A 21,903-nucleotide genomic window follows, 5' to 3' on the forward strand; every position below is an offset into this window, starting at 1 on the left:
CGGGCAGCGGCTTGGCCAGCGCGCCGGGCGGCAGTGCGAGCGCCGGGAAGAAGGAGGGCTGCGCCGCCGCCAGGAAGGCGGACATGGGGAAGTCGGCCGGCCGTGGCGCGTGGAACGGGTGGTAAGCCATGGCGCTGGCCGCCAGCGCCGGCTCTCTCATCGGGACATCCGGCCCAGGCGCCCAGGGGCCGGGGCCGGGGGCGCGCGGCTCGGACCCCCGGCCCGGGCGGCGGCGCGCGCGGAGGAAGGGCGACCCGGGTGGCAAGCGCAGCGGCGGCTCCTCCCGGCTCTCCGTCCGAGGCACGGCGAGGGGCGCGGGGCTCTGGGCGCGGGGGTGGCGGGGGCTCTGCGCTGGGCTGGGCTGGCCCGCTCCGGCGCCGGGGACCACGCGCGACTGGTTAGATCTTGTCGTGATCTCTGGAAAACTGTGACTATCTCACATGTCCTGCCCTGCTCGGATCCCCTGCGCTAACGAGCCAGGCCCCCCTTGATTGCTGATTTTACGCTTTTTGGACCAATTGTGGGTCTCCGGGGGCGGGGTTTTGACAGCTCTAGCCAAACTCCGGCCGGGAGGGGGGGCCGGGGAGAAGGTGTCGGAAGCCTCAGCAGTAAGAAAACATGTCAACAGAATAAAATATTAACCAATGACGGGCAAGCGGGCCCCGAGACCCCTCCCCCTGCCCCGGCCCCCACCCCACCGCCCGCGCCCGCGGCTGCCTGCGCCCGGACGGGAAAGAGCGGCGGGCCGACCCGACCCGCCGAAAGGGCCTGAGGCGGGGGGCGCCCGGGTCCCAAGGCCCTGGGGAAGGACCCCCCAGCCGCACGCCGGCTCCAAGTGCAAAGCATTGACATGGCCCCGTGAGGAGAGGGGGCGCCCTCGTTCTCCCTCGCCCGGCGGCTCAGCCGCTCTGGCCCGCGCCCCAGCTTGGCCTCCGACCCCGCTCTCGGCGGAGGCGCCGCCCGGGGCCCCTGCACTCCGGAGGGAACTGGAAAGAGAGGCCGGTGGGCGGGCGAGTCGGGAGGCGAGGGCGGCCGAGGTCCTGGAGAGGAACCCAGGTGGCGGGAGCCGGTGAGTGGAGCGGTGGTAGAGCCCTTCGGTGGGGCCGGCATGGGAGGGAGTGGGATGCGGCCTTGTACTCGGGAAACGCGGGGACCCCCCAGTCCGCGCCTCCCCCTCACAGGAAGACTCAGGAGGAACTTGGAATTCTGGGCGAGCCCTGAACTCAGCCCAGTATCCTGCCTCCTGCATCCAGCCCTGAGACATCCGACGGCCGGGAGAGCCGGGTCCTCGGGGCTAGGAAGGTGAGCGCATCGTTTGCCGAGCTGGACGGCTGATCCCGGTCCCCAGATTCTTGACCCTCGCAACGAATTTTCGTCGTATCCGGTACCGGAGACACAAGTCTCCCTCATCCTAAACAGTGGCATCCTTTCTCCGCTCTCGGCCACATTCCTAGAGTTTGTTTCCGGCTCTCCGAAGCGCTAGTCTCCCAAGTTCAGTAGTGCAGAGAAACGAGTACGGGGGTCGGAATGTTTGCACTCACCTGTGGTTGAATCCATCCCCACCCCGACTATCGGCAGTCTTCGTTCTTCACCAGCCCCAGTATTCCCCCCCTCTGCCACATGGGTGGGTGTGTGTGTGTGTTGTGCGCTCTGTATGGTGGTGCCCACTGTGCGCGGCGCGAGTGGCAACTTAAGGAGTGTGCCCAGAGAGTGAAGCCGTCACACACCTGCCGTGAATCGGGCTGGGGCGCTGACACTCAGACTGATTCCTGGTGGTCGCGTTCCGAAGGATAAGAAGGACCACGTACTGCACATAGGTGACACTCCTGCCCGCACAACCAATACAAGTGAGGGTGAGTTCCGCCGGCGCGGGCCCTGTGCCCGCGTGGTAGGTGTGTACAGCCCACATCCAACAGTGATCCAGGCAACACTGGCCGTCCACTACGCACACCAAGTCGCAGGGCACCTTGTCGCTGCACACGTGGACCTGGCATGTAAAGCCTGCTAAGTCGAAGGAGTGCGGGTTCAGGACCGGCCGGAGTGGTTTGGCCTCCGCGACCTTTTTTCTACTTTTCCAGGCCAGTCCCGGAGCCCTCAAAGCTCCTTTACCCAGCTCGCAAATGACCGCCGCCCCCACAGAGTTTTCCTTCAAAACCCTGCTCTTCTTGTAGTGCCTCCTCTCTGTCCGGAACGAATCTTTGACTCCGCTTTGCGCAGTCTGCGAAGATGTGGCAGGATCCGTTGCAGCTTTGCATAGGCAAAGTCCTGCCGGCTCCATTTGGGCGGGATATGGCCCCTCAGGGAGGGACATGTGTGGGCAGGTTTGCGCAGTCAGTGAGGTGACCAGATAAAAGGGCAGCGTTCCTTAGCCGGGAATCCGGGTGCGGGCCTGGGAATACGTGAATACATTTGCAAACTCGTGCGTGTACGCATACTTTCCTACTCGTAAGAATGTGTGTACACCTAATTGTATGCAATTCGGACATTTTCCCGGGAAAGATCCGTAGCTGGTCCAGAGTTCCAAGGCCCGGAGAGTTCGAGAAACACGCTGGCCTGGGTTGTTTGCCGAAGAAACCCGGCGACGGTGCAGCGGCTGCATTTGGGGACCACGATCCCAGCTGGCCACAGCCACTGGGTCACGGACCTGCCCTCCCGCGGTCACAGGCTCTTTCCAGTCAGGCCCCAGTCGTCTGCCCGGCCTTGCTGTCCCGCAACCACCCCGAGGTCCGGCTACAGCTGCCCTCAAGATTCTGAATCTACACCCCCCCCCCCCCAGCCATACTCTCCAGCGAGGGATATCCTTGCCTCCTCGAAAACCCACGCAGGGGAGGCCCAAGAGGCCTCGGAGCGGCGCCTAGAGGTTCCCAGCTCCTGCTCGGCCCCTCCCCCACCTGGGTCTACCCCACTTCCCCTTCCCGGGAACAGGCGCCTCTTGGGGGGGTGGTCCCCGGGGCTGAGAGTTCGTGTCTCTTTAAGAGGCCCCGGGGGGCGCCTCGCAAGCCGCCCGGGGCTGGAGAGGGGAGGGCACGGGCGGGGGCGGCTGGCGCCAGGCGGCCGAGGCTCCACAACAAAGCTCCGGCCCCTGTCACTTCGCATCGGTCGGGCCCCGCAGACGGGCGGGGGACGCGCGCTCAGCCGCCCCTCCCTCTCCCAGGCAGTCCTGGGCTCGGGCGTCGGACGGGCGCGGGCCTCCCCGCCTCTGGCGGGTGGTTGCGCGCCCTCAGTACGCTCCACGCTTCCTGCAACCAGGAAATCGGGCTGGGAAGGCCTGGGAGGTGTGGTTCCTTGGTCCTGAGCCTCGCTGGGCTGCCCGTCTGTCCTTGGCCCCGTAACATTTCGCGTGGTTAAGGGCCACTGATGGGACCTGCTCCGGGTTGGGCCTCGCTGGTGTCTTTGGTCTGTGTGACCGGGCGTGGATTCGCGTGCGCCCGCGTGGATGGCTTAGTGGTCGAGTGGGGACCTGCGTCGTGCGACGTAGCTGGGGGCTGTCATGAGAAGAGTACTAAGGAAATGAGTGTGCCCGGGCTAAGCTCAGGTGATGTGTGTGGCCTATGCGTGTGACCAGCAGTGGAGGTGCCACTGGGCGCCTGTCCCCGTCTTGGCGTGTAGCGTGTGTATGTGTGTGTGGTGGTGGGGCGCGGGGAGACACAGAGTTGCTTCCCATTCCCGCTTCCCGGACCGACCCGCGCCTCCCGGAGTCTTGGCGCCAGCCAGCCCGGTTTAGAGGCCGGGCCCGGCTCCCCCGCGGTCCCGGGTCTGGCTGGGGTGGGGGCCGCGGCCTCGATGACCCTGGCCCACAGCGGCCGGGCCTGTCCCGTCCACTTAGACAAATTGCTGCTGACAGGCGCACAGTCTCTCTGGAGTCGCCGCCCGCCCGACGCCTCCCTCCCGACCCAATTACCCCGCGCAGGGTCGGGCCAAGTGGCTGGGATGGTTTGGGGGGCGTGGGGAGAGCGGGAGGCGCGACCTTTTCCAGGCCCGCGTTATGGCCCCGGCCTTGCGCCAGGAAAGGCGCGGGGCCACTTTTTTTCCGGGTAGGTTCCGGGAAGTGCCTGAGCAGCCACGGCCTGTGTGGCCCAGTCCCCAGTCTTTCAGGCTAATGCGAAGCCGAGGTCCCGCCTGGCCGCTCTGGTCCAGGACAGACCTGTCTTTGAAGGGTGTCGTTCTACACCCGAGGGCGAGGGCGAGGGGGAGGTCAGTGGGCCGGCAACCCAGGGCGCGTCCCCTCTGAACTTTGGACGACTTCCCCAGAGTTTTCGGCACCCCGTAACCCTAGGGGCTCCAGACTATTAGCTGCTCTGGAGTCTTGGTCGCCGCTGTCCGCTTCGGAGCGGCGGGTCGGCAAAAGTGAGGTGCACCTCTGTGAACCTGAGTGTGCGTGGACGCACACAATTGTGAAATGGTGGGTGTGGGTGCTTGGGATCACGGCAGCGCGAACAGGCCACGCTCCGGTGGCGCTTGAGAGAGGGGGCAAATCGCAGGAAGGACCCCTAGGACCAGCCCACCTGCGAGAGAAGGGCGGGGCTGGTCTGCCAGCGCTCACCAGGATCTGGATTTGCTTTCAAGAAACTTTCCCAGGGAGCCGGGCGGCGAAGCGTCCGGGGGGCTGCGCACTACAATCTGGGCTCCAGCTGTGCCGCACCGGCCCTCCCTCTCCCGAGGTAGAGCTACCTGGCCTGTCTGGGCAGTCTCTGGGCCTCAAACCAACCGTTTGCCTTTTTTGACCTGCAACTTCCCTTTTGCTTGCTTCAGCCCAGCTCTTCCTCTTGGCAGGGCTTGTACCTCTGCCCCCATTTTACAAATGAGGACCCTGAAGCCCAGAGGTGCAGTAATTTACCCAAAGCCACATGGCTACCAGTGGCAGAGCTGGGATGGGACCTTGGGACCTTAAAAGAGAGCAAGGCTCCATCCACTCCTTAGAAGCTGGTGATGTCATTGCTGTCCTGATAGCTACCCCTACTTCTACAGCAAGACAATACTGAGACTTCGGAGACCCACCCTCAGGCTGGGCTCTTGCTTTGAATACAAGATATACCAGATGCTTTCTCCCGTTGCCGCTAGAGTTTCCAGCTCTAGGTCTGTAGGAAGGGGCTGCCTTTCCAAGTTACACAGGGACAGGGAGCAGCTTCAAAGCCAGGGGCTGGGTCTGAAAGCTCTCAGGAGTATGGGATGGGGGTGAGTGGGATCAGAGTCTTGGATTGTGCGGGGGTGCAGGCCAGTGCAGAATCTGGCCCTGTAAGGGAACCAGCCAGGGCATGTGAGGCAGTAAGGAGCAGACAGAGGTCAGACTAGCTGTGTGACTTTGTAACCGTGGGCAAGGCCAGGGCCTTCTCTGGGGCTCAGGCTTCTCATCTGCAAAATGAGGACCAAACAGTGCTCTCTTAAGTACTTTCTAGTTTAGAAATTCTCTGATCTGTGAACAGCAGAAAAATGAGCACCTGAGAAACCATTTCCAATCCCAGACTGGCAGCTGCCTGCTCTGGCCTCTGCTTGCTTCCAGAGCTGATACTGTTTGGCAGAGTGCTTGTGTGCCTGAATTTGCCTTGGGACCACTGGGCCTTTTCTCAGATCAATCCCAGACAGTGCCCTCCCTCCTTGAGCTGCCACCCCAACTCCCATCAGGCTCCTCACAGACCATGAAGATATTTTTTCAAACTGAGAGAAAGTCCATGGTAATTTGCCCGTTGAGCAGGTAGCACTGTGAGAATCAGGGAGATCACATGGCTTCCTCAAGGTCACTCGGTCAGGCCACAATTAGATGCCTGTTCTAATGGCCTCCTAGGTAAGTAATGCCATCATGGAGGTCTGCTGGGCTTCTGGGGGGTGAGGTGGGAGATTGCCCTTGGTGTTATCTCTAGAGGATAGGAGGCTGGCTGCTCCAGGGCCAGTGGGCAGTGAGGTCCCCCACCCGGGGGCCCAGATCTCACTTCCAGCTGATTACAGGCTGTGGCAGGGTCCATAACCTCCCCAATTAGCCAGGGGCCAGGCCCAAGGCCTCTCTGATAACCTGAGCTCTGTGGCAGCCGCCATGGGGCCAGCTTATCTGGCCTCTCTTATCCTTCCCCTTCCCCCACATACTCAAAGAGTTGCCCTGGCTGTGAGCAGATGAATAACCAGATTGTCCTGCAAGCTCAGCCGGCAAGTCCAGCCCTACACCCACCACTTTCCCTGACTAGAGGAGGCCACAGATGTTTTGCACCCCCTGGAGGGAAAGGGCTGAGCCAGGGAGGACTCCTGACTCTAAGCTGCCAGCCGGTTCCCTGAATGGTTGGAGAGAGCTCCCCATATTTGCCCCATCCATAAACCCACGTGGATTCAGAGAGGCTCACCTTTCCTAGAGCTCTGGACCCATCCCCAGGGAGCCAAGCAATAGATAGTATGCACTGGCAGCCTGGTGGCACCTCTTTCGCCGTCCCTTTTTGACTGAAACACTGCTCTGGCTGGGGGTTGGGGATGTGCCAGACACATCAGTGTCTCTGATTCAGCTGAAATGGTGAAAAGCTGCTCTAGTCTGACAGCCCCCACTGGCTGTGCCCAGACCTCCTTATGTTCCCAGCCATGCCTCTCTAGGGCATGTGATTTCTCACCTTGCAGTCCCCAGACAGGAGGGACTGGCTTAAGCCACCCTATGGAAGGCCATCTACTCAGCCTACAGAGCCTAGTTTGATTCAGGTCCCGCTTCTCCCAAGATGCCCAGCTGACCCAGTGGAGGGAACTGAGGATGAAGTCTCTTTTCAGTTGTGAGGACTGGATGGGATGCATGTGAAAGGAGCAGAGGCTCTAGATGCTGCTCCAGTTCTGGCTGGATGGTTGCATGGGGATCCCTGCTTGTTTGTGAATTCAACTCATCTGCAACTATTACATTAAACTTTACCCCAAACCACACCTGGCTCAGTGGGTTTCCTTCAAACCTCCCAGGCTTTTCTGGGTTCTCAGGGAAGAGGGGAACAAGGGCTAGCATTAGTCTCCTTCATGCTCAACACCCCTTTTTGCTCCCGCTGTTCCTGTCTCCTTTCTGCCATTCACTTTAGGTCCAGAATTGGGAAGAGATAGGGGAACAAAATCAGGAACCTGTCATCCAAGGTTCCAGCCAGGTTTCAAGAGACCTACCTACACCTAACTTTTCACCTTCTGAGTTCGAAAAAAGAAGCAATTACAAAGTTCCCGCCTTAAAGATAAGGTTAGGGTCTTTCCTCCAGCAGTCCTCCCTTAGCCCATGTCGAGGACCTGACTGGCCCTGACTGCCACAGCCAGGGAGGCTCCAGGCCTGTGGTGCCTCCAGAACTACCTGCTCTGGTAACAGGCAAGAAATTTGGAGAATAAATTTAAATCAGGCCCTACCCAAATTGCAGAGCAAATATTTTCCTCCTTCTTACCCCTGCACTGACTCTCCAATCAATTGCTCGTATCATCAAGGCAGGGGGTGCTGGAAGCAGGGACACATGGTCAGGCCCACAGGACTCTGCTCGGTGCTTGGAGAGGACCCTGACCCCAGCAACTCAGGGATAGACACCAATTGCAGCGTGATTTATTGGACAAGACGTGCACTTTTTGACAGGGTCTTGGTAACCACGGTTTCCTTCACTCAACAGTACAGGACCAGGGTAAAAGGGCTTACAGACAAAAAAGACAAATCCTTCCCATGAGCCAAAGGGGAAAGAAAAGAGGAAGGGGGGTGCTTCTCCTTCCTTCCTCCTTCCCTGATACTCTGGGCCTCAGTTTACCCTGTGCCAAAGGGAGGTTGGCCAAGGGAAACTGGGCAGTGCATATCATAGCCAGGAGTGGGCTACAGCTGTCTGCTCAGGGTCAAAATGCCCAGGCGGGCCATCCACTCTCTCTCCTCCCAAGCCCCCTGTGGGTATGGTTAGAAAATACAAAAGCGGATCCAATGCAGGACATCATGTGCAGAGGAGGGGACGGAACTTCTGCAGAGTCTTTTTCAGCCACAGCCCCACTGATGGGGGACAGAGGTCAGAGTGTGCCAAGGTGCTTTGGAGAAGGGTCTCTTCTCCATCCAGGGAGGGTGGGTGGCTGTTGTCACTAAGCTTGGGGAAGGTGGTTGGTGAAAGAGGAGCAGAGACTGAAGGGTAGGACCAAGAGGGGGGCTTCTCCCCCTCCCCCCAGCAGGTGAGTGGGCCGGCCAGTCAGAAGCAGGTTGCTGGTACTACGGGAAGCCAGTAGGGAAGAGGCTGAGCGGCTGACTCTCGTTGGTAGGCAGTGGAGATCGGTAGCCATCAAAGTTTCTTGGGATGCTGCCGCTGGTGGAGCCTGAGCTGTTACTCAGAGTCTCGATGCTTCCCTCTCGCTGTAGTTCTGCAAGACAGAGGAGAGGACCAGGCCTGGTCAGAGTGGGTCTGGGGGGAGGGGCACACCCTGGGCCAGGCTGTCTGCCTGGAGGGGGATCTCCACCTGCTCCCCAGATGCACCAGGCAGCAGCTCAGGTCACAGGGAGCTCAGCCGAAGGAGGGAGAAGCTCCCTTGGCTAGCAGACTCCAGTTTTAGGCCACAGTCTTTCCCTCACTGTGGGAACCCCTTTGGGCCAGAAGTATGGCCACCCTGCTGATTTGTCTGGACCACACTGCCATACACGGGACGTGTGCCCACACCTGCACACATACTCATGCTCAGCCAGCATGCTCCCCAATTCCGTAAGTGGCTCCGGTCCTGGATCTACTGGTTAGGCAGGAGAAAAGATAGACCACAGCAAGGACTGCAGCTTTCCTGCCTGATCTGTCCCTACCTCTCCTCCCTGGCCCTGCCTGTTACCCAGAGCTTCCACCCTGGCTTAGCAACTCACTTGCTCACGTATTCTGACCCATCCAATCTGCCTGCTGGCCAGGCCTTGGCTCATCTTTGGCACCTCCTGGAAAGTGTCCTGTTTCCCTGCAGGAGGGAATGCCTGGTTTGAGAGGGGCCTATTCCAATGGAGGGAAGGTCCCTACTTGCCTGCAGTATCTCCTTCCTGCCTTCCTTCCTTCCTTCCTTCCTTCCTTCCTTCCTTCCTTCCTCTCTCTTATCCCTCAAGTGTCCTGGAGGCCCCTCAGAATGTACTTGCTCAGGGTTGCCCTGGGAAGTAGGCAGGGAGGCTCCAACCCCTTCTACTGCCCTTTCCCTGGCCCCAGCACAGCCATGCTGCCATCTTAGATAGGGCAACTGGCCCTATCTCATTGAGTGGTGGGCACCTTAACTGTCCCCACCGCCATCTCTTGACTTAAGATAGGGACTGGAGCAGGTGGGGTGGAAATAGATTTCTTTGCGTGCTGAATGAAAGGAAGAAGGAATTACACCTTGGTTTTTTTGCAAGCGGCTAGTTCCTATCCCCTTTCAGTCCCTCATAGTGGGCTCTGAGGTGCGGGCACACACATACCTGGGAAGACCCTGGGAGTCTACCCCAAGCCAAGATGTGGTGACCTGCAATTTCTCTTCTTCCAAGGTACACTTGCCTGGGACTGAGAGGATCTTAACCGTCCACCCCGGGAGCTCAGGACCCCAAAGCTGCCACTTGGAACAGCAAGGTGTGCTTGAATGTTATACTTGTCTGGTCTGGCTTGAGACCTTTATCTCCAGCTTGTACCTGCTCCCAGGCCCCCTGCCATCATACACACGCAGCACAGCTAGTTTTGGTTAGGGAATGAGTCATGGACTTTACTCTTGGGCTGGCCACCAGCAGCCATCCAGGCACTAACCACTGACTCCCACTCTTTATAGGTCACCCCAAAGCACAGAGGCTACCCCGCAGCCACCACAGAATGGGGTGGGAGAGTGTGCCTTCAGAGCAGGCACCTGTACCTGGGCGAGAGGGGCCCTCAGGCTGTACAGACATGTCTGGGGCCCGGGTCCAGGCTGGAAGGGTGCACTGGACACTGGAACCTCTCAGCAGATAGGGGGCAGCGGAAGGAGGGGGCTGTGGGCCCGATGATGGTCCCAGTCTCCAAGACGCACTGGCTTCCCTGTTGGGCCAGGGGCCCTGGGATACATCAAGAGTTATCTACATATGGACAGAAAACAAGGCAGGTGACTACTGCATGAGCTCTGTCTTCCCTACTCGTTCTCTGGTCTCACCCTAACTTGGGAGTACAGACCATGTGCCAAGAGAGGGACAGGATGGGAAAGCAAAGAATAGACCCTGGAATTTCTGCATGGAAGTATCAGACTCCAAGAAAGCTTCCTTTGTTCCCTTCTTTGCCCACAAGCAAGCCAAGGAGCGTGTGGGGGATCTCTGAGGCCCCATTGGATTTCAGAGACCCTTGCCCTCATGCACGGCCATCGTGGCACTAGGGGGCGCTAATGGCAGGGCCAGGAGGGCAGGAGAGAGGAGCACCCGCAGTAGCAAGGAAAGCAGGGGCTTCCTTAGGATCTGGACACCAAGCCTAAGCAAGAAAGCCCCAGATGAAGGAGCAGGAATGGCCACTAGTATAGGGAAGGCTGGCCCCCTTCCAGAGCTGGGGGACAGGCCCAGAGCTCTTGATGCAAAGTTCTGACACATCCACGCTGCCAAGGAAACTGAGGAGACTGGAGCCCAGGACCAAGCACAGCACCCCCACTGCCTCTTGGCACTGGCCGCTCCAGGGGTCCCACTCACACCTCATCCCATCATGTGACAGTGCAGGGACCGTTGCCAAAGGGACTTATGAGTTTGCCATTCTGAGGGGGCCAGATGTAGCCTGACCTGCCTGGCTCCCATTTTCTCTTCACCAGTTAGGCCTGGGGTACGATGGTAGTGGGCAGGCTTCTCCCCTGCCCCCCGATCCCGGGTGGTCAAGCTCTGCCCAGTCGATCTCCTCCAGCCTCATCCCTCCTCTCCACTCATGCTGCCGCTGCCTGGTTAGGCCTGCACTTCCCACCTAGATAATTTCAAGAACTCCCTACTGGCCTCCTAACCTCCAGCACCCGCTGTCCATCCCACTTACCAAAGCCAGAATGGCTTGTCTACAGCACAAGCCTCATCTCGCTTTTTCTCTGCTTAAAAACCTTTATCACTCCCAATAGTCCTCAGGATAAGGCCTAAACTCAGCACTACAAAAATGACCTTTCATGACCTGCCCCTGAGACCCCACCTCACCAATGCCACTCATTATTGGATTTGAAGAACCAAAGTAATGAACTTGTGCAGTTTTGGGATCTCTCCAAGTTGCCTCAGGCCCCTGGGTCTGTGCTGTTGCAATTTCCTTTGACTGAAAAACCCTTCCCAGGCTCCCCAGGCCCCCAGAACACCTACTCATCTTCCAAAGGTTAGCACATGTGTCTACTCCTCCGTGAGCCTGTCCTGCTGTCCTGCAGAGCTGGCCAGGCCCCACTGTGCTCTGTACTTCCTTCTGCCCCAGGCCCTCTAACACTCTGTGCACCATCTGTTCACACTGTGTGTCCCCATCCATGGGGAAAGCCTCTCAGGGGCTGGGTCTGTGCCTTATCTCTGTATCCCTGACGCCAACCATTGGGCCTGGAAAAGAGTTGGTGCTCAGAAAACATTTCTTGAATGAATGATGTGGGAAGGGGAGTCGGGAGCTTCTTCTCAAGTACGGACTATCAGTGAAAGAACCAGAGCCAGGCTGGACCTGGGCACTTTTCCATACGCCTTCCGTCAACCCCCTTTTCTCTTCTCACTGAGACAGGGCAATGAGTGTGTGTGGAAGAGCAAGTGGAGGAGGGCTGCACACAGGTTCCCCCACCTTCGAGTTACCCCGGCCGCCCAGCCCTAGGAGCAAGCGGCAAATGGAAATGTGTGGCCTTACCTTCCTCCATCCCGAACACCTGCTTTGTTACTGTTGGGTTGCTCACGGACGCTGGGCTGTTGGCATTGTTTTTTTTTTCCTTTTTTTTTCCCTTTTGAAAAGAAAAGCATTGAGGAATCTTTTTGGAAAAGATATGGACAACGATTGAGAAGTACACTGATCTCTGCAAGCAGGTGGAGGAGGAGTAAGGAGGTGTGGGGTGTCACGCTGGGAGGAGGGCAGGCTTGCAGCAAAGTCCTGCAGTCAAGGAGGGTAGTGACATGCACGTGTAGGGGGGTGAGGACCGGTCAGTCTTCAGGGTCCCAGATTTGGAACTGGTGTGACAGAGTGGAGACCCCCTTCAGCATGGGGGGGTGGGGAGAGAGGAGCTGCACACAGAGCATGAGGGCAGCTGTGGGAAGGGGAGAGAAGGGTGCCAGGAGATACCCCATGTGGGCAGGTTGCTAGAGGGAGAGGAGACAAAGGCAGGCTGCAGAGTTCTGGGGGACACCTCCAGACCTTTTGACTCAGGGGCCCAGCCTCTGGGCTGCTGTCCTCCTTCCCCATTCCCAAGTCCCCAGTTCTGGGCAGCTCTGCCGAAGTTGAGGTGAGCTTGTGGGGAGAGTCCACCAGCTACCTGCCAGGGCCGCAGAGGGGAGCTGCGGGCTCTGTCGAGCGGGGGGTGGTGGTGGCTAAGAAATCACTCCCAGCAGCCTCTCTGCTTAGAAGAATGCAGATTCTGGCCAGTGGGAAAATGCCAGCTCTAAGAGAGGTTGCTCCCCTGGCCTCAAAGCACAGTAGGGGATGAGGAATAGTTCCCAGACCAGTTGCTGGACTGAGAGAGAAGATAACTTATTGTGCCCTCACATCCTCCAGCGACCCTGTATGCCTGGGAGTTGGGTGGTTGTCTCCCCATCTTACAGACGGCAAAACCAAGGAAGAGTAGGAGGCCACCGGCTCTAGGTATACAGTCTCCCTGAGAGAGAACTGGTGCCGGTTTGGCCCCAGGATGGAGATGTTGGCAACTCCAGGCATCACCGACTGGGTCCCAATGCCCACCGCTGGCTGTGCCCACCCATTCCCATACTGGCTCTTATTGGAGAATGGGCCTGCTATCCACAGATGCCCCTTGATTCCATGACCAGGATGGGCAAGTCATGGGGGATAGGGGCACAATGGGATGAGCAGCGACTACAAGGGAGGTGCCTGGGCTCTCGCAAAATAAGTGAAGGAAAGGGAATGCTCAAGCCTCTTGTTGCTCCCATTCCACCTGGAGTCTGGCAAAATGCAAAGGTGTCAAAGGGGGCAGGGAGGTGGCTGCCCTTGTCAGAGAGAGCTACTCTGCTACCTGGGCATGTATGCAAAGGAGACCTAGGGAGGAGTCACGGTTAGTCTGTGTGAGGAGGCAGGAGCCTGGCTGGCTGCAAATGTCGGCCCACCCGGGGTTGGGCCGTGCAGAATGAGGGAGTCTCTGTGGTAGTTTACTCCCTCATCCCACAGGAGGATACTGCAGCCCCTTTGCAAAGGTCCCCGCTAAATGCCATGGTCTTTGTTCCCCCATTCCCTGGGAGGGGGCAAAACACTGAGGACAGGTACTAGGTGAGACTTGCGGGGAGCTGGGGAAGCCCAGGTGGGCAGGGGATCCCAGTAGAAGGTTGGGAGTGAAGTCTCCCGACTTCAGGTCGAGAAGACAGTTGGGCTTTACCCTCTTCAGGCCTCTTCTAGGCAGGAGGGCAGTGGGTCAGTTGGCCAATCAGAGACTCTGAGGGAAGCCCCTGAGGCTTCTGGTAGGTGGGGGGTAATTGTGGAGAGCTCAAGGCTCAGGACTCAGAGGGAGGCCTGTTTCTGGGATCCAGCAGGGTCAATGAGGGCAGTGCCGTGTGTGTGTGTGTGTGTGTGTGTGTGTGTGTGTGTGTGTGTGTTTGGGAAGAGGGTGCCTGGGACCCCTGGTTCAGCCTCCAGGCAGCCCTGGCACTTCCTCCACCACAGCAGCATCTACCAGTAGCCCCTCTGCTGTGCTCAGCAGCCAGCCCTATTCTGTACACCTAGAGCCTCACGATGCTGCTCATTAAAGGGATTAGCAGAGCACTTTTATTGGGCCCTGGCTGCAGCCACACAGCTCAGTCCTAAGCTAACCACCCAAGAGGCTGGTGGGAGTAGGATTAGACCTTAGGGCAGAGTCTTACCCTGCACCCACAGCCTATCCACTTCTGGCAGTGGGAGGGGACAAGGCTCCCCCTGCCGCCATCCCCACCCCACCCCCACCCCGCAGCCTCAGGGGCCTGAGAAGAGGGGAGGGGCAGTGTCTGGCCAGAGTGGGGAGGCAGTTTAGGGAAATGGTTAAGAGCACAGGCTCCGGCCTGCTGCCACCTGGGAGACTTTGGACAAGTTATTCAGCATCTCCTGTACCTCAGTTTCCTGTGCATGAGAACAACAATGTTTGTTTCATAGTGTGGTTGTAAGAATTTAATTAAATAATGCAATGCAGGTAGAGTGCATCACAAAGTGCTTAAAGCTTCCATCCAGCAAATGTGAGTTACTATTATTGTTGCAATTGTATTAGTGATTGTGACTGTCCACAGGATCCTCTGGGTCCCTCTTGTCTTCCCTCTCCAGCAGGTGCCTCTGCCAAACAGGGCCCTAGCAGCTCGCCCTCCACTGGAGCTTGGGAAGGATTTTTTCTTTTTAATCAAGAAATGGCTCGCTGAGGAAGATGGCAGATATGTGTTTACACATTTCATTTCCCTCCTTGCCTCTTTGTAAATACCCTTTTCCAAGCTGGAAAATAAATTTCCAACCCTGCTGACATGCATTGATTTTTCCCTCTTGCATCCACCTTCCCGTTCTTCCCTATCAGAAGGGCCTGTGGTTAAGCCCCTTGCCTGGGTTGGGCCCAGTGGCACCCCAGGGGCATGGGTGGCCCCAGAACCCAAAACAGCCAGCCAAACTGCCCTATCCTGCCCACCGCCTGGCTCAGAGGAGGTCTGCAAACAGAAATATTCCAATCCCCTTCTTGGCTGGGAAGTGAGGTTGGGGTGGGCAGGAGGGGGTGGTGCTCTGACTGGGAAGTTAGAGATTTTCAGAACTTCTCTGGATGGGATATATGGAGAGGAGACCAGGGGACTACTGGACTGCTGCCAAGTTCAGCAGATGGATCCGAATGGGGTCTGCCTCAAGCAATCGACTTGGTCAGCCACGGCCTACCAACAGGCTGGGGACCAAGCAAACTGGGACTCAGAGAGAGAAGAGTTAAGCAGGTAGGGGTCTTGAATGCATCCTGTGGGGCTGAGCAGGACTGGCAGCCTCCTGATGGTGGAATCCAGAGAGATGACCCGGATGCCAACCAGGCAGCGGTGTAAGACAGCTTTGGGCTGCTTGTCTTACAACAGTCCTGGGTCTGGAAACTACTGCTCTCTCCTCCAGAGTGCGGCTGAGGGAGGCAGAGACAGAGAGGGAGTTGGTTACAAATGTTTCTAGAAACCCCAACAGCCCTGTCAGAGACCACTCTCTGGGTTGGAGCCAGCCCCAGCAGTGGCAATTTTGAGGAGGACGAAAGGGTAGCAGGTAAAGGAAGTGGCCTTGCTTTTCTCCACACTCAGAAATGCCCACCTTGGAGGCTGCTGCCTCCCCCATACCTTCCCTCTTCCCAGCCCTCTGCCAGGCCCACCCTGCCGTGTCGGGCTCCTCTCCTCCTCTGGCAACCCAACAGGCTGCAGGGCTGGCAGAGATGCCAAGAGACCGGCATGGACATCTTGGGAGGATGGGGCTGGGGGACACAGGTCACCCTCCCCTTTCCAGGTATGCTTGTAGAAGGAAGTAGGGCAGCTTCTTGAAGCTGAGGATGAAATGGCCCCTCCACATCCAGATAATAGGAGTCCTGGTTTGGGCTGATGGAATCTGGGAGTAGAGAAGAAACAGGGCTAATTCTGGCCTGGTTGCCTCCAGGCCTCACACCTATGCTGAGTGCAGAGCCCTGGCCCACTGATGTTACATACTTCTGGTGACCTGACTGCACACAGCCTGTGGGAAGGCAGGTGCATCCTTCTTAGCTGGAGTCCTTTTCAACCCACAGGACTCCCACAAATGTGCTTTCTCTCCCTCTTGCCCAGTTCTCGTCCCTGATCCCTGCAGGTACTGAGGCCCAGAAAGCCACAGAACAAGGCTAGGACCACATGGCCTGCTCTGCCCACCCCCCACCCCTCAGTTTCAAACAATGAGAGTAAATATCTGGTGCTTTTGGCTCAGGAGATTACAAACTATTTCCCTTAGCCACTGGGGCCATGCATGTGCCTAATAACCTTAGGGTTTTGGGTGCAGGAGACCTGAAGTCTAGGGAAGACCTCAGATCCTCCCAGGCATCCACTGGCTCCTGGAAGATTGTGGTCAGTTGTGGAAAGTTGTGGAAAGGATGATGGTTGAGGAGACTAGGCAAGCGGACAGCCTCCGTCAAGGAAAAATGGGGAAAAGGCACATCACCTTTCTTCCTCATTGCCCCTTCCCTCCAGTAGCCAAAGAGGAAGGCTACTCATGACAGCAGGCCAGTGTGGCATTAATATCATGACGTGGAAGCACAGAGGTAGCTAGATTCACAAACTCCTGGTGGGGCCAGTAGGCAGAGGGGGGTGGCAGGAGCTGAGCATGCTGGAATGTTGGGGAAGGGAGAATAAAAGTAGAAAGAGTGGGGGAGGGAGGCCTGAGGAATGAGGAAGACTCAGGAGGGAGGATCCATGTTCAAAAGACCAGTCTCTTACCACATCCTGTGCCCCCTCTCTCCATTGGAACTGGCTGTGTGTGTGTGTGTGTGTGTGTGTGTGTGTGTGTATTGGGAGAGTGGAGAACAGAGCATCTGAGTTCCAACAGAGCAGCTCATGGCCTGACCCCAGGTTCCTTCACAGCCTTTGAACAGCTGATGAGCTATGGCAGTACGTGGGGTATGAGCCAGAAGGTGTGCTGGTCTGGATGGGGGCTAGAGCCTTTCCCCAGGTCCCCCCAAATAATAGCCATGATGAGGCAACCAATCCCAGGTAGGGAAAGACTTGAACCAGAAATGCTGCCACACTCCAATCCCAGGAAACCCACATGACCTAAGCCTTCCTAAGTCTTGGCTTCAAAGCACAAGACAGCAGGATCCCCCACCCAGACCACCTGGACTAGTATCCCATGTTCAGGGACCCTCTCAGTACCACTATGTTACTATAACTTTAAATCCTGCCCTGTCACAACCTATTCTACATGGGGACAGCAAAGGCTGAGCGGACCTGGCTCATGTTTCCCTGTTTTTGAGGTATTTGGTAAATCTGGCTGAAGCCACACTCCGGGAACAGCTCTGCACTGAACCCCACTATAGATGGCAGGAAGGAAGAGTAGGAGGCGGAGGGCTCACTCTTGCGCCAGTCCTGCCGCCCACGTGCTGAATGACCTGGGCGAGTCACTTCACCCCTTGTCTGCTTCAGCATCTGTCAGGGGGGTGGGGAGGGGCTGCTCTGGCAACCTCACTGGGTGTGTGAGGCTCTAAAGAGAAAGGAATGTGATGGGGCTCTCAGAAGCAGAACATTCACTGAACACGTGTAAGAGATCACTATTACTGCAGTGGTGTTTTGGCTGGAAAATCAGTGTTGCCATCTCTGGTGTTTCAGCAGGCTGAGACCCCTGGAGAAGGGCTCCCCATGCAAGAGGGCCTGGAAGGGCCTTTCTGGCTCCAGGTCACACACAATCTTGGGGGCCGAGCCTTGGTAGACGCCATCTAAGGTAGACTCAGGCCTGGGTAGTTCGGAGATGTGTCTTTGGTGGTAGAGAATGCCCCGCCAGGTGCTGGGACATGAGTTCTTTGTGTGTGTGTCTGCGTGTGGGGTAGGTGAGGGTGCTAATGAGGGCCCTGCAAACATGCCCACTCAGCATGGCTACCAGGACGACACAGCGCTTGGAAACTCTCTAGTGGAACCGGTGCTTGGTACCTAGCCTTGACCTGCCTATCACCTACAGTCCAGCCTTGAAGCTCAGGAGACCCCACCGAGCTCCCAGGCAGGGTGGTTCCCAAAGAGTAGCCCTCCAGGGCTAAGAGACAGCACAGGGGTCTGCAGACCACAGGAGAGACGCAGCTCCTTGAACCCTGCTGGCCTGAAGGGCCAGAGCCACATCTGGTTCTCATTCAAATGTCCAAACATAATTAAATTCTCTATGATGCAGCGGAAGAGTTTGGTAAGATGTGGCTTTCCCCCTTTCCATCAAGGTTAAGAAATCAGTCTCTCATCCCACCAGCCGGCCGACTCATTCTCCTCCCTGCCACTGGTCTGTCCCATTCTGCAAACCAGAGGTCTGTGCTCTGCTCTGATTTCTAGAGCTGAAGGGGCTGGGCTGGCGGGGGCTACACGAAGCCTCTCTCCCCCACTGGTCCACTTACCCACCTGAGACGATTAACAGCTGAGGCCAAAGCAGCAGGCTGGCAACTGAGAAAGTTAGTATGCTCTGGGCCGGGTAGGGGTGAGGAGGCAGCTGTCTACCCAGGCTATGCCAGGACACACCCCTGTCCTCTCACTGACTAGAGGCGAGGATCCCCCCTTTGTAGTTCCTCACAGTGGGAAGCTCTTGAGAGTCTCCAAAGTCTCTGGCTTGGCCCTCTAGTCCCTCTGTGGGAAATGGAGCTTCCCACCATCAGGCAGGGTGAGGCAATCCCCCTGTACCTCTTAACTCTCAACTTGCAGCCCAGGGACTGCGGAAAGGCGACACCCTGCCCCTGGCCCTCCTCCACACACAAAGGAGGGAGGCACGGGGAATGCTGGAGGAATGGAGAAGGCCACGAGCAGCGCTGAGCCCTCTCAAAGAATCCCTGGGATCTCCAGGTCTCCCAGGATTGCTGGTTGTTTCTGGCATGTTGAGGCTCTGAACAGGGTCCAAGGTGCAGTCCTCAGAGGTGGAAGGTGGCCTGCTCAACAGGAAGGAGGCCCACTAATCTGAGGCTTCGATGCCTCTCCTAAGTCGTCTGTTCAGGACTTCCCTGAATTCAAGCAGAATTCCCCTAAACAGGCTGCCTTTTCTAGCTCCCCTTCCCAATCTGGTATCTTCTGTTTATGGCTTTTTTAGTTTTAGACTTAGGGATTTAAGACTTTCATGGTAATGGGTTCCACTCTACTTCCTCTGTGCCTATTTTTCTAATCTTTGTGGTATAGGCTTTACAAGAGTTTCTTTATAAGTTGGGATATTTTCCCTTTTGAAACAAGCTGTCCTGCAAGCTAATGACTTATAGTGGGTGTGCCCCAAAGACAAACAGGGGCTGGAAAGGGGATAACCAGGGTGGTGTAGGGGAGAATCTTCTAGATTAAACAGAGCTGTGTGGAGGGCTCTTTGACACCCTGTGTCAGAGGGTCCTGTACTAGAGTCCTCACCATCATCTCTATCAGAGAACTAGGACCCTTTCAGGTTCATGTGGTGTTTCCATGCCAGAGAATGCTCATCCTGGGGACTGGTGCGCCTGTGCACACACGTACACACACACACACACACACACACACACACACACACACAATCCCAACATTGCTGACCTCTCTCTAAGTAGGAATAACTTTGTGTATCTTTTTCCAAATGGTAAACTTTCGTTTAGTAATGAATTTAATTAATTTCTTGGTGACTTTAGTGCCAAGGCCGAGTCTGGTGCCTTCATATCAGTGGAGAAGGTTTTAAGGAAACTTAAGCCAGTTGTCCTAGGCCAAGCCTAGCAAAGAGAATGACAGTGGGGCCAAGATCCCTACTGTCCCAGCCTGCGCTCTGGCACCCACACTCCATGGCTGCGGGAGGAACACGAGTCTCAGTTAATTGCTGTGGTGCCACCCGTCCAGATGAAAAAGCGGGGTGGATGCCGGGTCTGCCTTTGTGCTCTGTTCACAGACTGGCTGCTGGTGCCGGGGCTCTATTCATTATTCAATTCAGCTAGCTCAGACCAGCCTTTCCATTTGCTCCTCCAGGAGGAATAACAAATCTAGAAATGCAATTCCACTTTGGTGTATTAAGATATTGATTTGCCTGTCGAGTGGAAGTGCATTTGTTCTGTCAGCCCTCCTGTGGGCAGGGAAGGGTTAACCAAATGTTTATCACAAGGCTGGCTTCAGAGTTGAAAGTAATGTGATCAGTAATGAATTTTGTGTTACATTAGGTTGTATAAATGGACAGACAAGCGCAGACAACAAGTGGCCAGGAGTCGGGGCTAATCTAATGATGTAAAAATAGAGACAGCACCAATTATACTAGGGGCCAGCTCCAGGCTCCTGCAGGGACTGCAAATGAATAGGTACAAATCAAATTACTCACTAATAGACGCACTACAAGAGGGGCAGTCAATGGTAAATGCATTAGAGCCTAGTGACCTCTCTGCTCTGCACAGCAGAATCCGAAAATTTGACTTCCATCTTAAAAGTGGGGGGCTGGGAATGAGGGTCTCAAAGAAACTCTTGTTGGGTGAAGAACAGCAACTACTTCCCATCCCAAACCAGTCTGTTGCCAGAAGGTACCTCCTGTCTGTGCTGACCTCCTGCCCTTGTTTCAATGCCTCCCGAAGCCTGAGCACCAGGGGGTAAAGGGGCAACTTCTTGAGGGACAAAGCCTTGCACGTAGGCAAATACGGGAGGTTACATACCAACATACTTCACAGCCACGTGTCTCTCGGGGGTGGTGTTTTTTACTGCTACGTCAAGGGCTGTGTCTGTATTGAAAATAGAATATTTCTTTAAAGAGGATCACGAAATGGACCTTTGAGAGAGCAGCAAGAGCTGAAACCAAAGAGAGTAGGTATCAGAATCTGGTTTGACCATTGAGAGCTCTGCAGGGGGTGTTTGTGGTCTGTTCCAAGGAAGAACACATGCAGGCTTTTACCTATATCTCTCAGGAGCCTAAACCTCTGCCATCCTTCCTTCTATTCCTCCTGCCCAGTGCTGCCTACCGAGTGCCCACATTCCTGCCTGCTGCACGGCCCTGGGGGCAGGAAAAGATGTGGAGGTAAACCCAGCACTTTGGGTGGCCCCTCAAGGATTCTTCCTCCTCTCGGGGTCCACGGAGGTAGAACCAGGCCTGAAGTTCAAAGCTGCTTGGCAGTGTGGCTGGACTGCTGAGAGAAGGATCATGGAGAACACGCTCAAAGTCCCGAACTGTACACTCATATTCAGCTTTCCGTGGCTTAGGGATGAACAAAGTGTGAAATCAAAGAATCTCCAAGCCTTCCGAGGACCCAGCCAGGCCCAGATGTAAGCAGGACCCCGGCAGGCTTAGCCCGCACTCTCCCAACCCACCTCTGAGGCCAGCAGCAACGTACACATCAAAGTGGAGACGGCATGCTGGTCCCGGCCAACTGGACCCCAGAGAGGATGGGAACATGCCAGTAGAATGAGCACAGGGAGGACACAGAATGGAAAAAGTGACCCTACACAAATGAAAAACCTGGGTGTCGATTCTTCCCAAACCTAATTAAGCACACAGAGGAGTGGAATTGCAAGCTATCAAGCTATACTAAATAAGATGTTGGGGGAATTGGGGGAGGTCTGTGAAGCCTGGTGCTGGAGGATCCTGGCAGCAAACTAAAAAATTTATGCTTATGCAGTAGGCCCCGCAGGTGCCTGGGGGTAGGGTTGGGGTTCAAAGAGAAGTGGGCAAGGAGAAATCACCAAATGTCAGAGGTTAGACCACTCATTCTGGTACAGGTACTTGGAAATGTCTCATTCTGTTCAGTTCAATCAGATTGGCATGGCTTGGCCTTCTTGGTATAGTGAGGATCTGGATTCCGAAAGGGTCAGAGGGTCATTTCCAACTGTTATTTTTTGTGTGTTTGTGTGTATGTGTGTCTCTCCTCTGTTACCAGCCATCAAACATGGGGGGTGGTCCGTATACCTCAGACCATCTTCTGAGGAGGCAGAGGCAGGAGCAGAGGGAAAGATGGGTACTTAACGATCCATGACTGTGTTCAACTTTGTTTAGATCTCACACCTCACAGAGAGGTCAATGGTTAAAGGTGAATTCTCTGGCAGAGGAGGAAGAACAGAGAGAAATACTCCCTTTTGTTAACCATTTACCTATGTTAATGTCTCCAGAGGAGGGCCTTCATCTGGGGGCGCAGCCGCCCTTCCCCACCCGCTTGTCCAGGCCTGTACATTTTCCACAGGGACTCCCGCCTCCAAGTTGGGGGCAATCCTGGAAAGGGGACTCTAAATGT

The 21,903-nt window shown here is 56.4% G+C and overlaps 3 protein-coding genes across 11 annotated transcripts in view; 1 reads left to right on the forward strand and 2 right to left on the reverse strand.

Moving 5' to 3' along the window:
* The window catches only part of TBX2 (T-box transcription factor 2), a 9,916-nt gene extending 9,395 nt beyond the window's left edge, over positions 1-521 (reverse strand). The window contains exon 1 of the mRNA XM_049637855.1: positions 18-521. Coding sequence (XP_049493812.1) covers positions 18-160 — 143 coding nt within the window. The 5' untranslated portion in view covers positions 161-521. The remainder of the gene's footprint in view (positions 1-17) is intronic.
* Positions 522-629: 108 nt separating this feature from the next.
* Positions 630-21,903, forward strand: part of LOC125927459 (uncharacterized) — a 49,690-nt gene continuing 28,416 nt past the window's right edge. For both annotated transcript variants that reach the window (XM_049637848.1, XM_049637847.1), the window contains exon 1: positions 630-1,069. In XM_049637848.1, the coding sequence (XP_049493805.1) occupies positions 645-1,069 (425 nt within the window). In that variant the 5' untranslated portion in view covers positions 630-644. The remainder of the gene's footprint in view (positions 1,070-21,903) is intronic.
* The window catches only part of BCAS3 (BCAS3 microtubule associated cell migration factor), a 611,080-nt gene continuing 596,689 nt past the window's right edge, over positions 7,513-21,903 (reverse strand). For 4 of the 8 annotated variants that reach the window (XM_049637822.1, XM_049637819.1, XM_049637820.1 and 1 more), the window contains 3 exons: positions 20,338-20,403; positions 11,733-11,823; positions 8,179-8,313 (listed from right to left, as the gene is read on the reverse strand). In XM_049637822.1, coding sequence (XP_049493779.1) covers positions 8,277-8,313; positions 11,733-11,823; positions 20,338-20,403 — 194 coding nt within the window. In that variant the 3' untranslated portion in view covers positions 8,179-8,276. Of the gene's footprint in view, positions 8,314-11,732; positions 11,824-20,337; positions 20,404-21,903 lie in introns of all 8 variants that reach the window. The other 4 variants (XM_049637826.1, XM_049637823.1, XM_049637825.1 and 1 more) reach the window with 2 other exon arrangements.

This window comes from Panthera uncia, chromosome E1, assembly GCF_023721935.1.
Source record: "Panthera uncia isolate 11264 chromosome E1, Puncia_PCG_1.0, whole genome shotgun sequence".
Classification (NCBI taxonomy): Eukaryota; Metazoa; Chordata; class Mammalia; order Carnivora; family Felidae; genus Panthera; species Panthera uncia.